The sequence below is a fragment of the Lynx rufus genome, unplaced genomic scaffold, assembly GCF_022079265.1.
Source record: "Lynx rufus isolate CCGP_SWC_20201006 ecotype Redwood Valley unplaced genomic scaffold, mLynRuf1.p SCAF_1, whole genome shotgun sequence".
In the NCBI taxonomy this organism is placed as follows: Eukaryota; Metazoa; Chordata; class Mammalia; order Carnivora; family Felidae; genus Lynx; species Lynx rufus.
In genome coordinates, this window is record NW_025814823.1 from 91,165,496 (window position 1) to 91,178,866 (window position 13,371).

General features: G+C 44.2%; 1 protein-coding gene across 1 annotated transcript; it reads right to left on the reverse strand.

The window, feature by feature from the left end:
- Nucleotides 1-1,353: 1,353 nt before the first annotated feature.
- On the reverse strand, nt 1,354-12,050 carry LOC124514788 (zinc finger protein 879-like). Its single transcript, XM_047083073.1, has 6 exons — nt 11,956-12,050; nt 10,737-10,804; nt 6,750-6,824; nt 6,475-6,601; nt 5,959-6,054; nt 1,354-1,575 (listed from the first exon to the last, which is right to left on the reverse strand). The coding sequence occupies exons 2-6, from the start codon at nt 10,767-10,769 to the stop codon at nt 1,571-1,573; spliced, it is 336 nt and encodes a 111-aa protein (XP_046939029.1). The 5' UTR covers nt 10,770-10,804; nt 11,956-12,050; the 3' UTR covers nt 1,354-1,570.
- Between the last annotated feature and the right edge of the window lie 1,321 nt (nt 12,051-13,371).

Genomic DNA, 13,371 nt, shown 5'->3' on the forward strand with positions numbered 1-13,371 from the left:
ATTTTAAATACATATACAAGGATTGCTAACAAGTACACCCTTGGATTCTTAGGAAAGGGTAGAGAGAAATAAAGGCAAGAGAAAGAAGCAGGTTGGGAGACATGCCTGAGTGCAGAGGGTCTGAGGACACCTGCATGTAGGTGAGCTGAAGAACTCAGAGAAGCCCCTCCAACAAAAGGAGCCAGGCTGCTTTAGTAACAAAGCTCAGGTTGGCAGGGCACAGGGCACTTGTGAGTGCAGCAGGTTGTGTTATTTATTCCTCAGCTTCTTCTCCCACAGCAGCCACCACCACCCTTGAGGTAAGTCCACAAGAAAACTGCAGAGGGGATAGAAGTAAAAACTAGAAGAGCCATTGGCCATAAAAAGCTCTCTGAAACACAGGGCCTCCATCAGTGCTGTTTTGGAACTCATCTGAGGGCTATTTATGGTGTTATGATGGACATGTACTCACTCAAGGAGTATTTACTTAGTGCCCACCACGCAAAGATCAAGATCGGGATTACAGGGTACATATTAGGCAAGAATTAAGTTTTCACAAGGTGTACATTCTAGCAGCGGGATATTGACAATGACCAACTGATCAAATAAACTAGGGATGATGAGAACTAAGAAAACAAACAAAAACAAGGTGATGTGAAGTAAGAGCAAATAAGCTGTATGACAAGAAGTAAAACTAAAGATGATATCTAGGGGCGCCTGGGTGGCTCAGTCAGTTAAGTATCTGACTTGATTTCGGCTCAGGTCATGATCTCACGGTTCGTGAGATCGAGCCTCGTGTCAGGCTCTGTGCTGACAGCGTGGAGCCTGCTTGGGATTCTCTCTTTCCCTCTCTGTCCCTCCCCTGCTCACACTCTCTCTCAAAATAAATAAACATTGAAAAAAAGAGATCTAAATGATAAGAGCTGGCCATGTAAAAATGTGGGTATAAAGATGATTCTAGTCAGGAAGAACAGCTAGCCCAAAGCCCTAAGGCGAGCGTAAGCTCTGAGTGTTGGAGGAGCCTCGAGAAGTCCAGTGTGGCCTAAGCAAAAGGGAACAAGAAGACAGTGTAACGAGGTGAGGAAAGAGGTAGGCAGGAGCCATACCACGTGGGTCTTGTAAGATATACGAACACATGTGAAATTTCTTCTGAGGATCGCTGGGGGTTGGGGGATGTGGCAGTTTTGTTTAAAAAGGAATACAGGGTGCCTGAGTGGCTCAGTCGGTTAAGGGTCTGACTTTGGCTCAGGTCAGATCTCAAGGTTCCTGGGTTCGAGCCCTGAGTCAGGCTCTGTGCTGACAGCCAGAGCCTGGAGCCTGCTTTGGATTCTGTGCCTCCCTCTCTCTCTGCCACCATCCTGTTCATACTCTGTCTCTCTCAAAAATAAATAAACATTAAAAATTTTTTTTTTCTTTTTTTAAATAAAAAGGACCTCGATGGTTGTGTGACAAATGGATTGTAATTGGGGGTCAGGAGAAACAAGGGCAGATGCAGAGCAGTTCACTTAGGAGACTGGATGGATGTGCACTGGCACAGTGGGGGGAGGTGGGCACATTTGTGATGTTCCGAAGGCAGAGATGACAAGTGTCTTCAACCTATAAATAGGATGTACAGAGTAAGTGAAAGAGAGGACTCAAGGATGACGTCTAGCTCCTGGCCTGGGCAGCTCAATGGAGACTGGTGCCGTATAACGATATGGGGCATACTGGAAGAGGAGTACATGCTTGAGAATAATTTTCAGTCCACTTTTTGATCACTTAGGATACAGTGGAATCATTGCTTCAAAAAGAATGAATTGTATTTTATGAAAGAGCTTTTATTTTCTTAACTAAAAAGAAGATACATAATCATTGTAAGAAAATTGAAGAAAACACAGAAAACTATAAATACAAAAATAGAGTTCACCCATAAACACAACATACAAATATAATCACTGCTAGATATGGAATTTTGCTCACCAGAATTTGGGGGGATATGAGAAAACACTTTTACTTAAAAAATAAAAAATGGTTGAAACTACATTGCTTCCTACCCCCTCCTCACTTAAAAAAAATTTGTGGGGACACCTGGGTGGCTCAGTCAGTCAAGCAGCTGACTTTGGCCCAGGTCATGATCTCACAGTTCATGGGTTCGAGCCCTGCATCGGCTTTGTGCTGACAGCTCAGAGCCTGGAGCCTGCTTCAGATTCTGTGTCTCCCTCTCTCTCTACCCCTCCCCCGCTCATGCTCTCTCTCTCAAAAATAAATAAACATTAAAAAAATTAAATAAAAAAAATTTGTGGGCTTCTCTCCATGTCAACAAATGAAAGTTGATAGCATCATGTTTTCAAATTTTTTTAACTTAACTTTTTAATTTTTTTTTTATTTTAATTTTAAATTTAAATCCCATTAAAGACTCCAGTATCACTCAGAGCAGTAGGAAAACACTGGATATGTATTTCTTTTTTTATTTATTTTTTTTTTCAACGTTTATTTATTTTTGAGACAGAGAGAGACAGAGCATGAATGGGGGAGGGTCAGAGAGAGAGGGAGACAGAATCCGAAACAGGCTCCAGGCTCTGAGCGGTCAGCACAGAGCCCGATGCGGGGCTCGAACTCACGGACCGCGAGATCGTGACCTGGCTGAAGTCGGACGCCTAACCGACTGCGCCACCCAGGCGCCCCTGGATATGTATTTCTTAATCTGGGGTAATATAATAAGGGGGAAAATGGTATCTCGTTGCTTTAGTTTGTATTTCATTGATTATAATAAAATTGAACAGTTTTTCAAAGAATCCTGGGTGAATTTTCAATTCACATTCCTTGCCCTTTTAACAGTAATACTCATGCCTTTGTGCTGTAATTATTTATCCTCTAGACAATTTCTCTGTTTCTCATTTTAAACCTTGGTATTTTATAGCCATAAAAGCAATCTTCATAACAGAAAAAAACCTAGAAACTAAAATTTCCAAAAGATTATTTAATAAAATATGGCTTACCAATACAACAGAGTTCTTTCAAACAGGTGGGCCCCTAATTAATGAGGGCTGAATAAGTGAAGGATATTCCCAATTTTTTTTTTTTTTAATTTTTTTTTTCAACATTTATTTATTTTTGGGACAGAGAGAGAGAGCATGAACGGGGGAGGGGCAGAGAGAGGGAGACACAGAATCGGAAACAGGCTCCAGGTTCTGAGCCATCAGCCCAGAGCCCGACGCGGGGCTCGAACTCACGGACCGCGAGATCTTGACCTGGCTGAAGAGAGACGCTTAGCCGACTGCGCCACCCAGGCGCCCCAGGATATTCCCAATTTAAAACAGTTTGAGAATACATGTAATCTTTTTTTTTAATTTTTTTTTTAATGTTTATTTTTGAGAGAGAGACAGAGAGAGACAGAGTGCAAGGCAGGGAGGGGCAGAGAGAGAGGGAGACAAAGAATCCGAAGCAGGCTCCAGGCTCTGAGCTGTCAGCACAGAGCCAGACGCAGGACTCAAACCCACGAACTGTGAGATCATGACCCGAGCCAAAGTCATATGCTTAACTGACTGAGCCACCCAGGTGCCCCGAGAATATGTATAATCTGTTTCTTTCTTTTTCTCTGTGTCTCTCTCTCCCTCACGCACAAATACACTCAAACAAATATTCACAACCTGAAAGGATAAACAGTAAAACACCAACAAAAGTTTATCATGGTTGGCTGGCAAAATTTCAGGGCAAACACCTTTTTTTTTCCTCCTCTTTTTTACATTACCATGTATACCTTGTATGAATTAAAAGTAGCTAATTTTTTAATGCTTGCAAAAGACAAACACAGTCAATTTGATACTAATGATTTCTTTACCAACCAGAAAGCTCAGAGACAAATTTGAAACTCACCCATGGCTACCATTCCATGGCTACCATTCTTGTCCTGACCACAAACATATTTATTTTCTAAGGTTCTGACTGAACTTCTATTTTATCATTATTCTTACAGTTAGCTTCCTTGAATTGTTGGTGAAAGGTGGCAGAATACATGTTAGTGTGGAGTAGAAAAAAAAAATCCCTGAAGTAGGGGGGTGGGGAGCGGGGTAGCCTTGGCTCTTCAAAGCTAAGGGCCCTGTGAAGCCAAATAACAATATTAAAACAAAACTCCTTCATACAACCTAATCAGTCTTATAAATTCCAAAAATAAGGAGACTATCCCATAATATTCTAGACAGAAGACCCCAAAACAGGGAAAAAAACGGTTTTTTACACAGAATATTGGGGGAAAAGAATCAAACTAATGGAGGATTTTTATCAATAACACTCAATGCTCTACACTAGAGCAAAGTGTGAAGAAAAAAAATTGATGCCAGAATTCCAGATCTATAATTCTCACAGGAGAGATAAGAGGATTTATTTTAGATATACACAAATATAGCACGCACGAACCTTTCTAAAAACATTATTCAAGAAAATAGGCTAGTCAAACCGAAGGGGAAAATCTGAAGACCAGGCTCATGAATGGAAACATGAGACTGAGCTGACACAGGACCTGCATCCGGCCACTGACAGAAATAAATCCTGGATAAATAGCAGAGCACAGGAGAGACCCACCCTCTGGTGCTAGAATCAAAGACAAAACAGAACAAAAGCAAACAAAGACCAAACAAAACAAAACAAAACACCATCTCATAACAACAACAATAACAAAAACAAAGACAAAGCAGAAAAGCAAGTAAGAGTTTACTGACCCAGCAACCCGCAGGAGTTTTAGAGACTGAGAGGTATATCCTAGCAACCAGGGCTGAAACATCGTATTTTGAATATTTTCCCACAAAAGATTTAGGAGAATGCCATAGTGAGTATCTGCAAACCTTCTGCCTATATTTGATTTATCGCCATTTTGCTACCCTGCTTTCTCTCTCTCATGTAGTATATAAATACACATACATCTGCTTTTCCTTTTTAGCTGAACCATATATAGTAAGTTGCAGACCAATAACATCAAACAAAAATGCAAGATAGAACAATGAGGGATATATTGTAGCAATAGAAGGTTTGTTCAAACACAAAGAGAAGATAATATAAGAAAATAATCAGTCCAGGGGCGCCTGGGTGGCTCAGTCGGTTGAACGTCCAACTTCGGCTCACGTCATGATCTCACAGTTTGTGAGTTCAAGCCCCGCATCAGGCTCTATGCTGACAGCTCAGAGCCTGGAGCCTGCTTCAGATTCTCTATCCACCCCCCTCTCTGCCCCTCCCCGCTCACGCACGCACGTTCTCTCTCTCTCAAAAAAAAAAAGAAAAGAAAATCATCAGTCCAGGGGTGCCTGGGTGGTTCAGTCAGTTAAGAGTTCTACTTCAGTTCAGGTCATGATCTCACAGTTTGTGGGTTCAAGCCCCGTGTCCAGCTCTGTGCTGACAGCTTGGAGCCTGCTTTGGATTGTGTCTCCCTCTCTCTCTGCCCCTTCCCTGCTTGTGTTCTTTCTCTCTCTCAAAAATAAGTAAATAAACATAAGAAAGAAAGAAAGAGAGAGACAGTGAGAGAAAGAAAGAAAGAAAGAAAGAAAGAAAGAAAGAAAGAAAGGGAAAATAGTCCAGTAAAAGCAAGAAAAACTGGGGAAGACATGACTCACAAACCTTTACGCAGGATATACTGTGTTGTCACATATTCTGCATTCAAATTACAAAGGACAGGGGTGCCTGGGTGGCTCAGCCCCTCCCCTGCTCGCACTCTGTTGGTCTCTCTCTCAAAAAAATGAATAAAATTTAAAAAAATTTTTTTTAATTACAAATGACATCTGAGACAAGTGGGGCCCTCCTTGGGAGATTTCAGCTCTCCCTCCAAACCTCCAAATCAAGGACTCAACAAGGTAGAGAGACAGAGGACATGCCCTTCCCAGCATGTCCCACCTGGCCTGGCACACGTAGGAGGGCCCTGGTCAGTGTCTCTTGAGCACGGGCTCCGCCCTGATCAGCAGCACCCAGGCAGTGAGAAAGTGCTATGCCCATCTCCCAGTCACAGTCACTCACCTACACGTGGGTCTTGAGAAACTCCATTTTCCACCATCCAGGGGTCTTCCCCTTGCTGTAACTGGAAGATAACCTTTGGTTTGGAAAAGAGAATTCCTGTTCGTGAGCAAGGAGAAGAGAATGAGTCTGTGGTGCAGACATAAGCAGCCATCCTGGCACCCACATTCAGCTGCACGGGCTCCAGGGCAGAGGGACAGCTGTTCTGAGAGGGCCTTAAATTCCTGCCACAGAGGACAGCCGGGAGATGGTCTCAGGAAGAATAGCAGGGCGCTGGCCATGCACTCTTCTACACTGGAACCTCCTGTGAGACCCAGGGGGACAGAGTCTGGGGCACAAGACCCGCAAAAGCATAAAAAGAATGCCCGTGATCTATTCTACCAAACCAACACCTTTCTTGGCAGTGGGAAGGGACAGCAACTGCGGGCTGAACCTGGTCACACCCTCCAAGTGTCCTCCTTGGAGAGGGCACCAACACGCTCCCCTGGAAGATTCTACATCACGAGGGCAAGTCCTTACCCAGCGAGACCAGGGTGCCGTAGTTCTCCAGCATCACCTCCCGGTACAGGGTTCTCTGTGCAGAGTCCAGGCGCAGCCACTCGTCCTGGCTGAAGAACACGGCCACGTCCCTGAACGTCACAGACTCCTGTAATGGCAAACCCACTCCTGCTCACCTGGGACCATCACCCCAACGGGATGACTGAGCAGCAAGATCACCATGCAGGGTTCTGAGCATCTTGAGCCGAATACTTCTCAACCACCTCTCAGTGACGAAGCACATGTCTATCACATACCTTCTGTGAAGGAAGCACTGTGCCCCCGGGAAGATGAGGCACAGTGGCCGAACGAGAGAAGCACTTGAAATCATTCTACAAAATCACAACAATAGAAACACAGAACTTGAGATGTGGAAATGCACAATCATAGATACATGAAAAGCCCATTTTAACGTTTATTTATTTATTTATTTTTTTTTTGGGACAGAGAGAGACAGAGCATGAACGGGGGAGGGGCAGAGAGAGGGAGACACAGAATCGGAAACAGGCTCCAGGCTCCGAGCCATCAGCCCAGAGCCTGACGCGGGGCTCGAACTCACGGACCGCGAGATCGTGACCTGGCTGAAGTCGGACGCTTAACCGACTGCGCCACCCAGGCGCCCCTGAAAAGCCCATTTTATAGCTCAGACCTGAGAGTCGGGCTTTAGAAGGAAGCTCCAGCAACTCACTCAGGGAGGAACAGGTGAGCCTGGATTCTGTCATCACCTCAGGCCTTCTCTGTGTCCTGGCACAGACATTACAGGCACAGCTTTTCCAGGAGAGGACCCAGGATGGGGGACTACAGGACCTTGCAATAAGAGCCAGGTGAGAAGGCTGTGGGTAGAACACTCCCTCTCTGCCCCAGAAGCCTTTGTTCTACCTTTCTCTTGCTGACCTGTATCACAAGTCACCTCTCTTAAACCCCTTTCTTTTCCTATTAAAAAATCTTTTTGCGGGGGGGTTCCTGGGTGGCTCAGTCGGTTAAGCTTCCGACTCTTGGTTCTGGCTCAGGTCATGATCTCACGGTTCAAGGGTTCAAGCTCCGTGATGGGTTCTGGGCTGACAGCGTGGTGCCTACTTGGGATTGTCTCTCCCTCTCTCTCTGCCCCTCCCCCACTCACTCTCTTTCTCAAAATAAACTTTAAAAAAAATCTTTTAAAAGTGAATTAGAAAACATCAATAAGTAAAAGGAAAAGAAATGTTCATCTAACTTTCTACTACCACACACAAGCTTTGCTAACTTCTCTCTGTATATATGTATATATGCCTCTCAGAACTTTCTACTTACTAATATGGCTCTAGGTTTAAATAAAAATATTATAGATATAACTGTATCCCACTCAATATCTTTTTTTAAATTTTTTAATGCTTTTATTTATTTTTGAGAGAGAGAGACAGAGTACTAGTGAGGGATGGAGAGAGGGAGACACAGAATCCAAAGAAGGCTCCAGGCTCTGAGCTGTCAGCACAGAGCCCGATGTGTGGCTCGAACTCACAAACTACGAGATCATGACCCGAGCTGAAGTCGGACGCTCAGCCAACTGAGCCACCCAGGCGCCCCATACTCAATATCTTTTATTTGTATAGATGGATCGATTTACTTAACTAATCTACTAGTGGTTACTTATGTTGTTTCCACTTTTGTAACTCTGAAAATGCTGGACTATGGATGGAGGCACTACTAAATGTCTTTTCAACAGCTCATGATCTCATGGTTCATGAGTTCAAGCCTGGTGTTGGGCACTCTCAGTCCAGAGCCTGCTTGGGACTCTCTCCCCCTCTCTGCCCCTCCCTCACTCACTCTCTCTCCTTCTCAAATAAATAAACTTTAAAAAATAAGTCACTTGCCAGTCTCACAACTCAGGACTGCTTCCTCAAGGACCTGGTAGCTATCTCCTTGAATGTGCCGATCTCTCAGTCTCCTGGGAGGAGGCGGGTCTAACTTGTCACCTGATGAACTTCCAGACTGGGTTGTAGCCACTTAACTCTATGAATGAGCCTTCTGTCTTTGCAATCCCCTTGGTGGATTGTCTGTGATGAACATCACATTCTGGCTAAATGCTTATTCAATAATAAAAGTGTTTTCTTTCTCTTCCGCCTTTGTGAAGAGGTGATTATGTTTTTATAATGCTATTTCCCTAAGTGCCACAAAAGGGCAAAGAAGGGAAGAAAACACTGTGGAAGGAAGGCTCATTTCCCTGAATCTGTTCCCCAAGACCACTGCCTAGTTGTGCTTTCTTTTCCTTTTACTGTTTTTCTTTCCTTTTCCTCATCTATATGAGCCTAGTCCTGCTTGTAAGCCCCAAATCGCCCAATATAGTTGACCCTTGAACAACCTGGGTTTGAACTGTGCAGGTCCACGTATATATATATATATTTTTTTTCAATACAGCATTGTAAATGTATTTTCTCTTCCTTATAAATGTGTTAATAACATTTATTAATGTTAACTACTTTAGTAGTTCTCTAACTCACTTTATTATAAGACTACAGCATATAATATATACACCATACAAAATATGTGCTAATCAACCGTTATTGGTAAGGCTTCCAGCCAACAGTAGGCTATTAGTAGTTAAGATGTGGGGAGGAGTCAAAAGTTGTATGTGGATTTCTCATTTGCAACAATGTGGATGGAACTAGAGTATATTATGCTAAGGGAAATAAGTCAATCAGAGAAAGACAAATAACATGATTTCACTCACATGTGGAATTTAAGAAACAAAACTGATGAACATAGGGGAAGGGAGAAAAAAGAGGGAGGAAAACCATAAGAGACTTTTAACTACAGAGAAAAAACTGAGGGTTGATGGAGGAGGTGGGCAGAGGATGGGTTATATGGGTGATAGGCCATAGGTGATAGGAGGGAACTTGTGATGAACACTGGGTGTTATATGTAAGTGATGAATCACTAAATTCTACTCTATACCACACTATAGGTAGTACTACCAATATTACACTATAGGTTAACTAACTAGAATTTAAAGAAAAACTTAAATTAAAAGTTGTATGTAGATTTCGGAGGGGGTGGGTAGTGGCAATGGGGGTACAGGAAGGGTCAGAGCCTGAGCCCTTATGTTAGAGTAGTCTGCTAGTTAGGTTCTAACAGATACCTGGAGGCCAGCAACAAGGAAGTCATTGCCAGCTATCAGGAAAGTCAGAGGCCTGTCCTGGCAGCACTCCACAAGAAGCCAGATCAAATCAGACAGGCCCAAGATGTGGATGGCCAAATTAGGAAGAAAATTAGGAAGAAAAAGCTTGAAACCCTGCATTTCTGGCCCAAGTAGAATATTCCTAGTTAACAACTATAAATAAAGATAGAAACCCAGGGGCGCCTGGGTGGCTCAGTAGGTTAAGTGTCTGACTTCGCTCAGGTCATGATCTCACCGCTCATGGGTTCCAGCCCTGCGTCAGGCTCTGTGCTGACAGCTCAGAGCCTGGAGCCTGCTTCAGATTCTGTGTCTCCATCACTCTCTGCCCCTCCCCCACTCACGCTCTGTCTCTTAAAAATGAATAAATGATAAAAAAAAAAAAAAGATAGAAACCCAAACCCCAGGATGCAAAGCTCCCTCTTGAGCTCTCCTGCTCTTATCTTGCGAATATACTTTTTGCTTTAATAAACTTTCCTGCTGTGTCACTCATGAACTGTGCTGTGTATCTGTCCTTGAATTCTTTCTTGAAACAAGACCAAGAAATTTCAGCGACCCTCCAGGATGGGCTGGGTCAAGGCAACACTTAAACCCCTGCATTGTTCAAGAGTCAACTGTACTAGAACATATCCCTGACCAACCTGCTGATTCAGAGGTCTTCTTTGTTGGAACTTCCTACAAAATCACCTGGACCAAGGACTGCTGTAGTTGATTGGTCCTCAGTGCCTGGAGGGTAAAGCCCATGCATTTTCTCTTTGAATTCCTAATGTTATTGCAAAAATTATCTGTCTTCCCCAAATTTCCACCCTTCATAGGGAAAACACATACCTAGATCCCTCACAAAGTTCTGTGTGGGTCATTGGCTTGGGACTGGGGGCACCATTCAATTCCTAATCAACAAGTACTTAATGATTAAGTGGGGAACTCACAATGAGACTGGCGCTGACACTAGAAAAACACCTTCCTTCCAAAGTCACCCTACCAGGCCCTCTGGTCCCTCCCTGGGCTTCACTGCCTTGTAAACCTCAACAATGGCGTAAGTGTGATCATGACCTCTGAACCAGGAAGGCAGTTCAAGAAAAAAGCCTCCACTCACCTGAACATGGGCTGGCAGCAACCTTGTGGCCATTTCTCCCTCCCTGCCGCCCCTCCTGGAGAAGGCACCTGAAATGGAGAAAGAAACAGTGAGGTCTCTCCATCCTGTCTATACTCCCACCCTCCTTACACCTGACTAAATTAGAAATCTCCACACACCGAGCACCCTACAGAGAGAAGCCAGAGGGAACAAGTAAGCCCAAGCGTTCCTGAGTTAGAGGGTCCGTGAGCGTGGCCACCAAAACCAGGAGAGGCAGCAAGCATACTTCCAGCACATGAACAGAGTAAAGGGCAGTCATGCCGGGCTCCCTGAGATGTTCATTTAATGAGAAATAACATAAATATTCCCCACATCTGCATTTAAATATTTTGGGGCTGTACTATAATAATGTAATCATAATAAATATATTGTATCTAATGTAACATACAACTATACATCATGCACAACAAAGTACAATAATATGATAATTATAATAATTCTTCACATAACATTTGAAGGAAATTGGAGTCCTTTTCAGGAAGAACCAAGCAAAAATTAGTCCTCTCTTCTCTTCCTTGGGAATTGTGCTTCCTTTATGAAGAGTTATCAAACCTCCTCAAATATAAATGAAAACATTACCCATCCACCTTCCTCTCCTGGCTCCAAAACACCACAAGGCTCGAAAGAAAGAGCATCACTAGCTACAAATGAATTTAAAATTTAGAGAAAAGGGAAGGAACTCAGCAAAAGGTCAAAATTAATCTAAACAACAACGAAAAAGGGAACAGTCAAATCACCAGAGGATTCCCTCTGGGAAAAGTGCCAAACAAGCATAGATGGCAAAAACTGATAAACACAAAATAAAGTTTAAACTCGGGGTGAGATGGGGGCGGGGGAGACCGAGGCCAGCGCTACCAGCAAAACCAGCCCCAGGGTTCACGGACCCTGAAACAGAGCACAGCTTCCCGCAATCTCGGTTCTGGGGCCACTTCTCCAGGAGCTTTGCCCGAGGCTGCAGCTCAGGCAGTGACAGCTCCGATTTCCCGGGGTGGGAAGACACGAGAGTGGAGACCTCCCCGGGCAACGCCTCCTCTCCGGGCCGCGTTCACCTGCCGAGGCCGCCGCGGCTCAGACTCCCGGAGCCGGGGCTCCTCTGGGACTCCCGCCACGGCCGGCCCTCAGCCCTGGCCCCGCCTCAAGAGCTGTACACCCCGGGCCAGCTCTCACCCGCAGCCACTACCTGAGCCCGCCGCGACGGGGACTCCAAGCGGCCGACCGCACTGGAGACAAGCAGAATACCTAGCCTGGGGACATTTTTCGCCGCCGCCGCCAGGCCGCCGTGCACAATCGCGCCTGCGCAGGAGAGAGCAAAGGGGTACCTCGCCTTAACCGCAGTGCTTTCCTTTCGAACTATATTTCCCAGACGTCATCGCAGCCTGCCGGTCTACGGTGTCCGGAAAGGACCAAAAGTCGTAAGGCTGAAGATAGTTTTTCTGGGAGCCTACGAAGGCTGAAGCCACATCTTTCTGCATCGCTAACCTCTTGTGTTCTCTAGCACCCTTTTGGGAAAAAGTGGGTATGTATTTTAAAAATGTGGAAAATTAGCCGCTCGCTGCTGCTTGTTCTTGGTTCCTGGAATGCAAAGATTTGGTTAGAGGCGAGGGTAGCTTTATTACCATACAGTTTGCAAACCCGGGAGTCTCAGTCTTGGTCTACAAACTGAAAGTACTCTCCCAAGTTCTCTGCCCTTATCAAGGCTGGTCAGACCCAGGTCCCAAACTGCCACTTCAGGAACAGAGTGACAAGCAGGATACAACTCGCTTTTCTGAGCAGCTTCAGGATGTGGCAGCCCGTTGAAGAACATGATAAGATGCGTGGCAGGGGTCTTTCCTGCGAATATTGCTGAATTTTGTACAGCCTTGTCACCTCAGGCTGTGCCCACTGGTTTTATTTCTCTTCATCATTCGGCCTGATTAAAAGTCTAGTTTTTTTCCCTGAAAATGAGGGACCCCATCTTGTCTGCTAGCTGTTGCTGTGTAATTATTGGGGTCTGTTGTTCTTAACTGTGAAAATCCATTTTACAAACTTTTGAATTTTAAAAAAGTTATGTCTAAATTTCACAACCTAAAAAATTTTTTTTTCAGTTTTTTAAAATATTTATTTTTGAGAGAGAGAGACAGAATGTGAGTGGAGGAGGGGCAGGGAGAGAGAGACACAGAATCTGAAGCAGGCTCCAGGCTCTGAGCTGTCAGCACAGAGCCCGATGTGGGGCTCAAACCCACAAGCTGTGAAATCATTACCTGAGCCAAAGTCGGATGCTTAACCAACTGAGCCACCCAGGTGCCCTGGTTCTTGTCTTTTTCAAGGGAATGACACAGATACCAGTTAACTTCAGACATAAATGTTTTTAAATGTTTAAATATATGTGTTAAATATTTAATAGAGACTACCAGACAAATGGAAACATGATATATGACTTCCTAACTAGCCACAGAGTAATCTTAAACTATATTCATTTAAGTCAATATTCTTTTTTAAATGTAAATTATTTGATTTATTTTTGTAATCAGATCCTCACAAAGTTGTCTTTTCACTGTCTTGTTAACATGAAATTGTACACAAAAGTTGATCACTTGGGGAACAATAATTGTATATT

Bases quoted from the DNA above. Each gene is read 5' to 3' on its own strand.
- LOC124514788 (XM_047083073.1), bottom strand. From the start codon at position 10,769: ATGGCCACAAGGTTGCTGCCAGCCCATGTTCAG. The intron at 6,825-10,736 runs GTGAGTGGAGGC...GTGATTTTGTAG, and splicing joins TGCTGCCAGCCCATGTTCAG to AATGATTTCAAGTGCTTCTC. The intron at 6,055-6,474 runs GTAAGGACTTGC...GCTCACGAACAG, and splicing joins CGGCACCCTGGTCTCGCTGG to GAATTCTCTTTTCCAAACCA.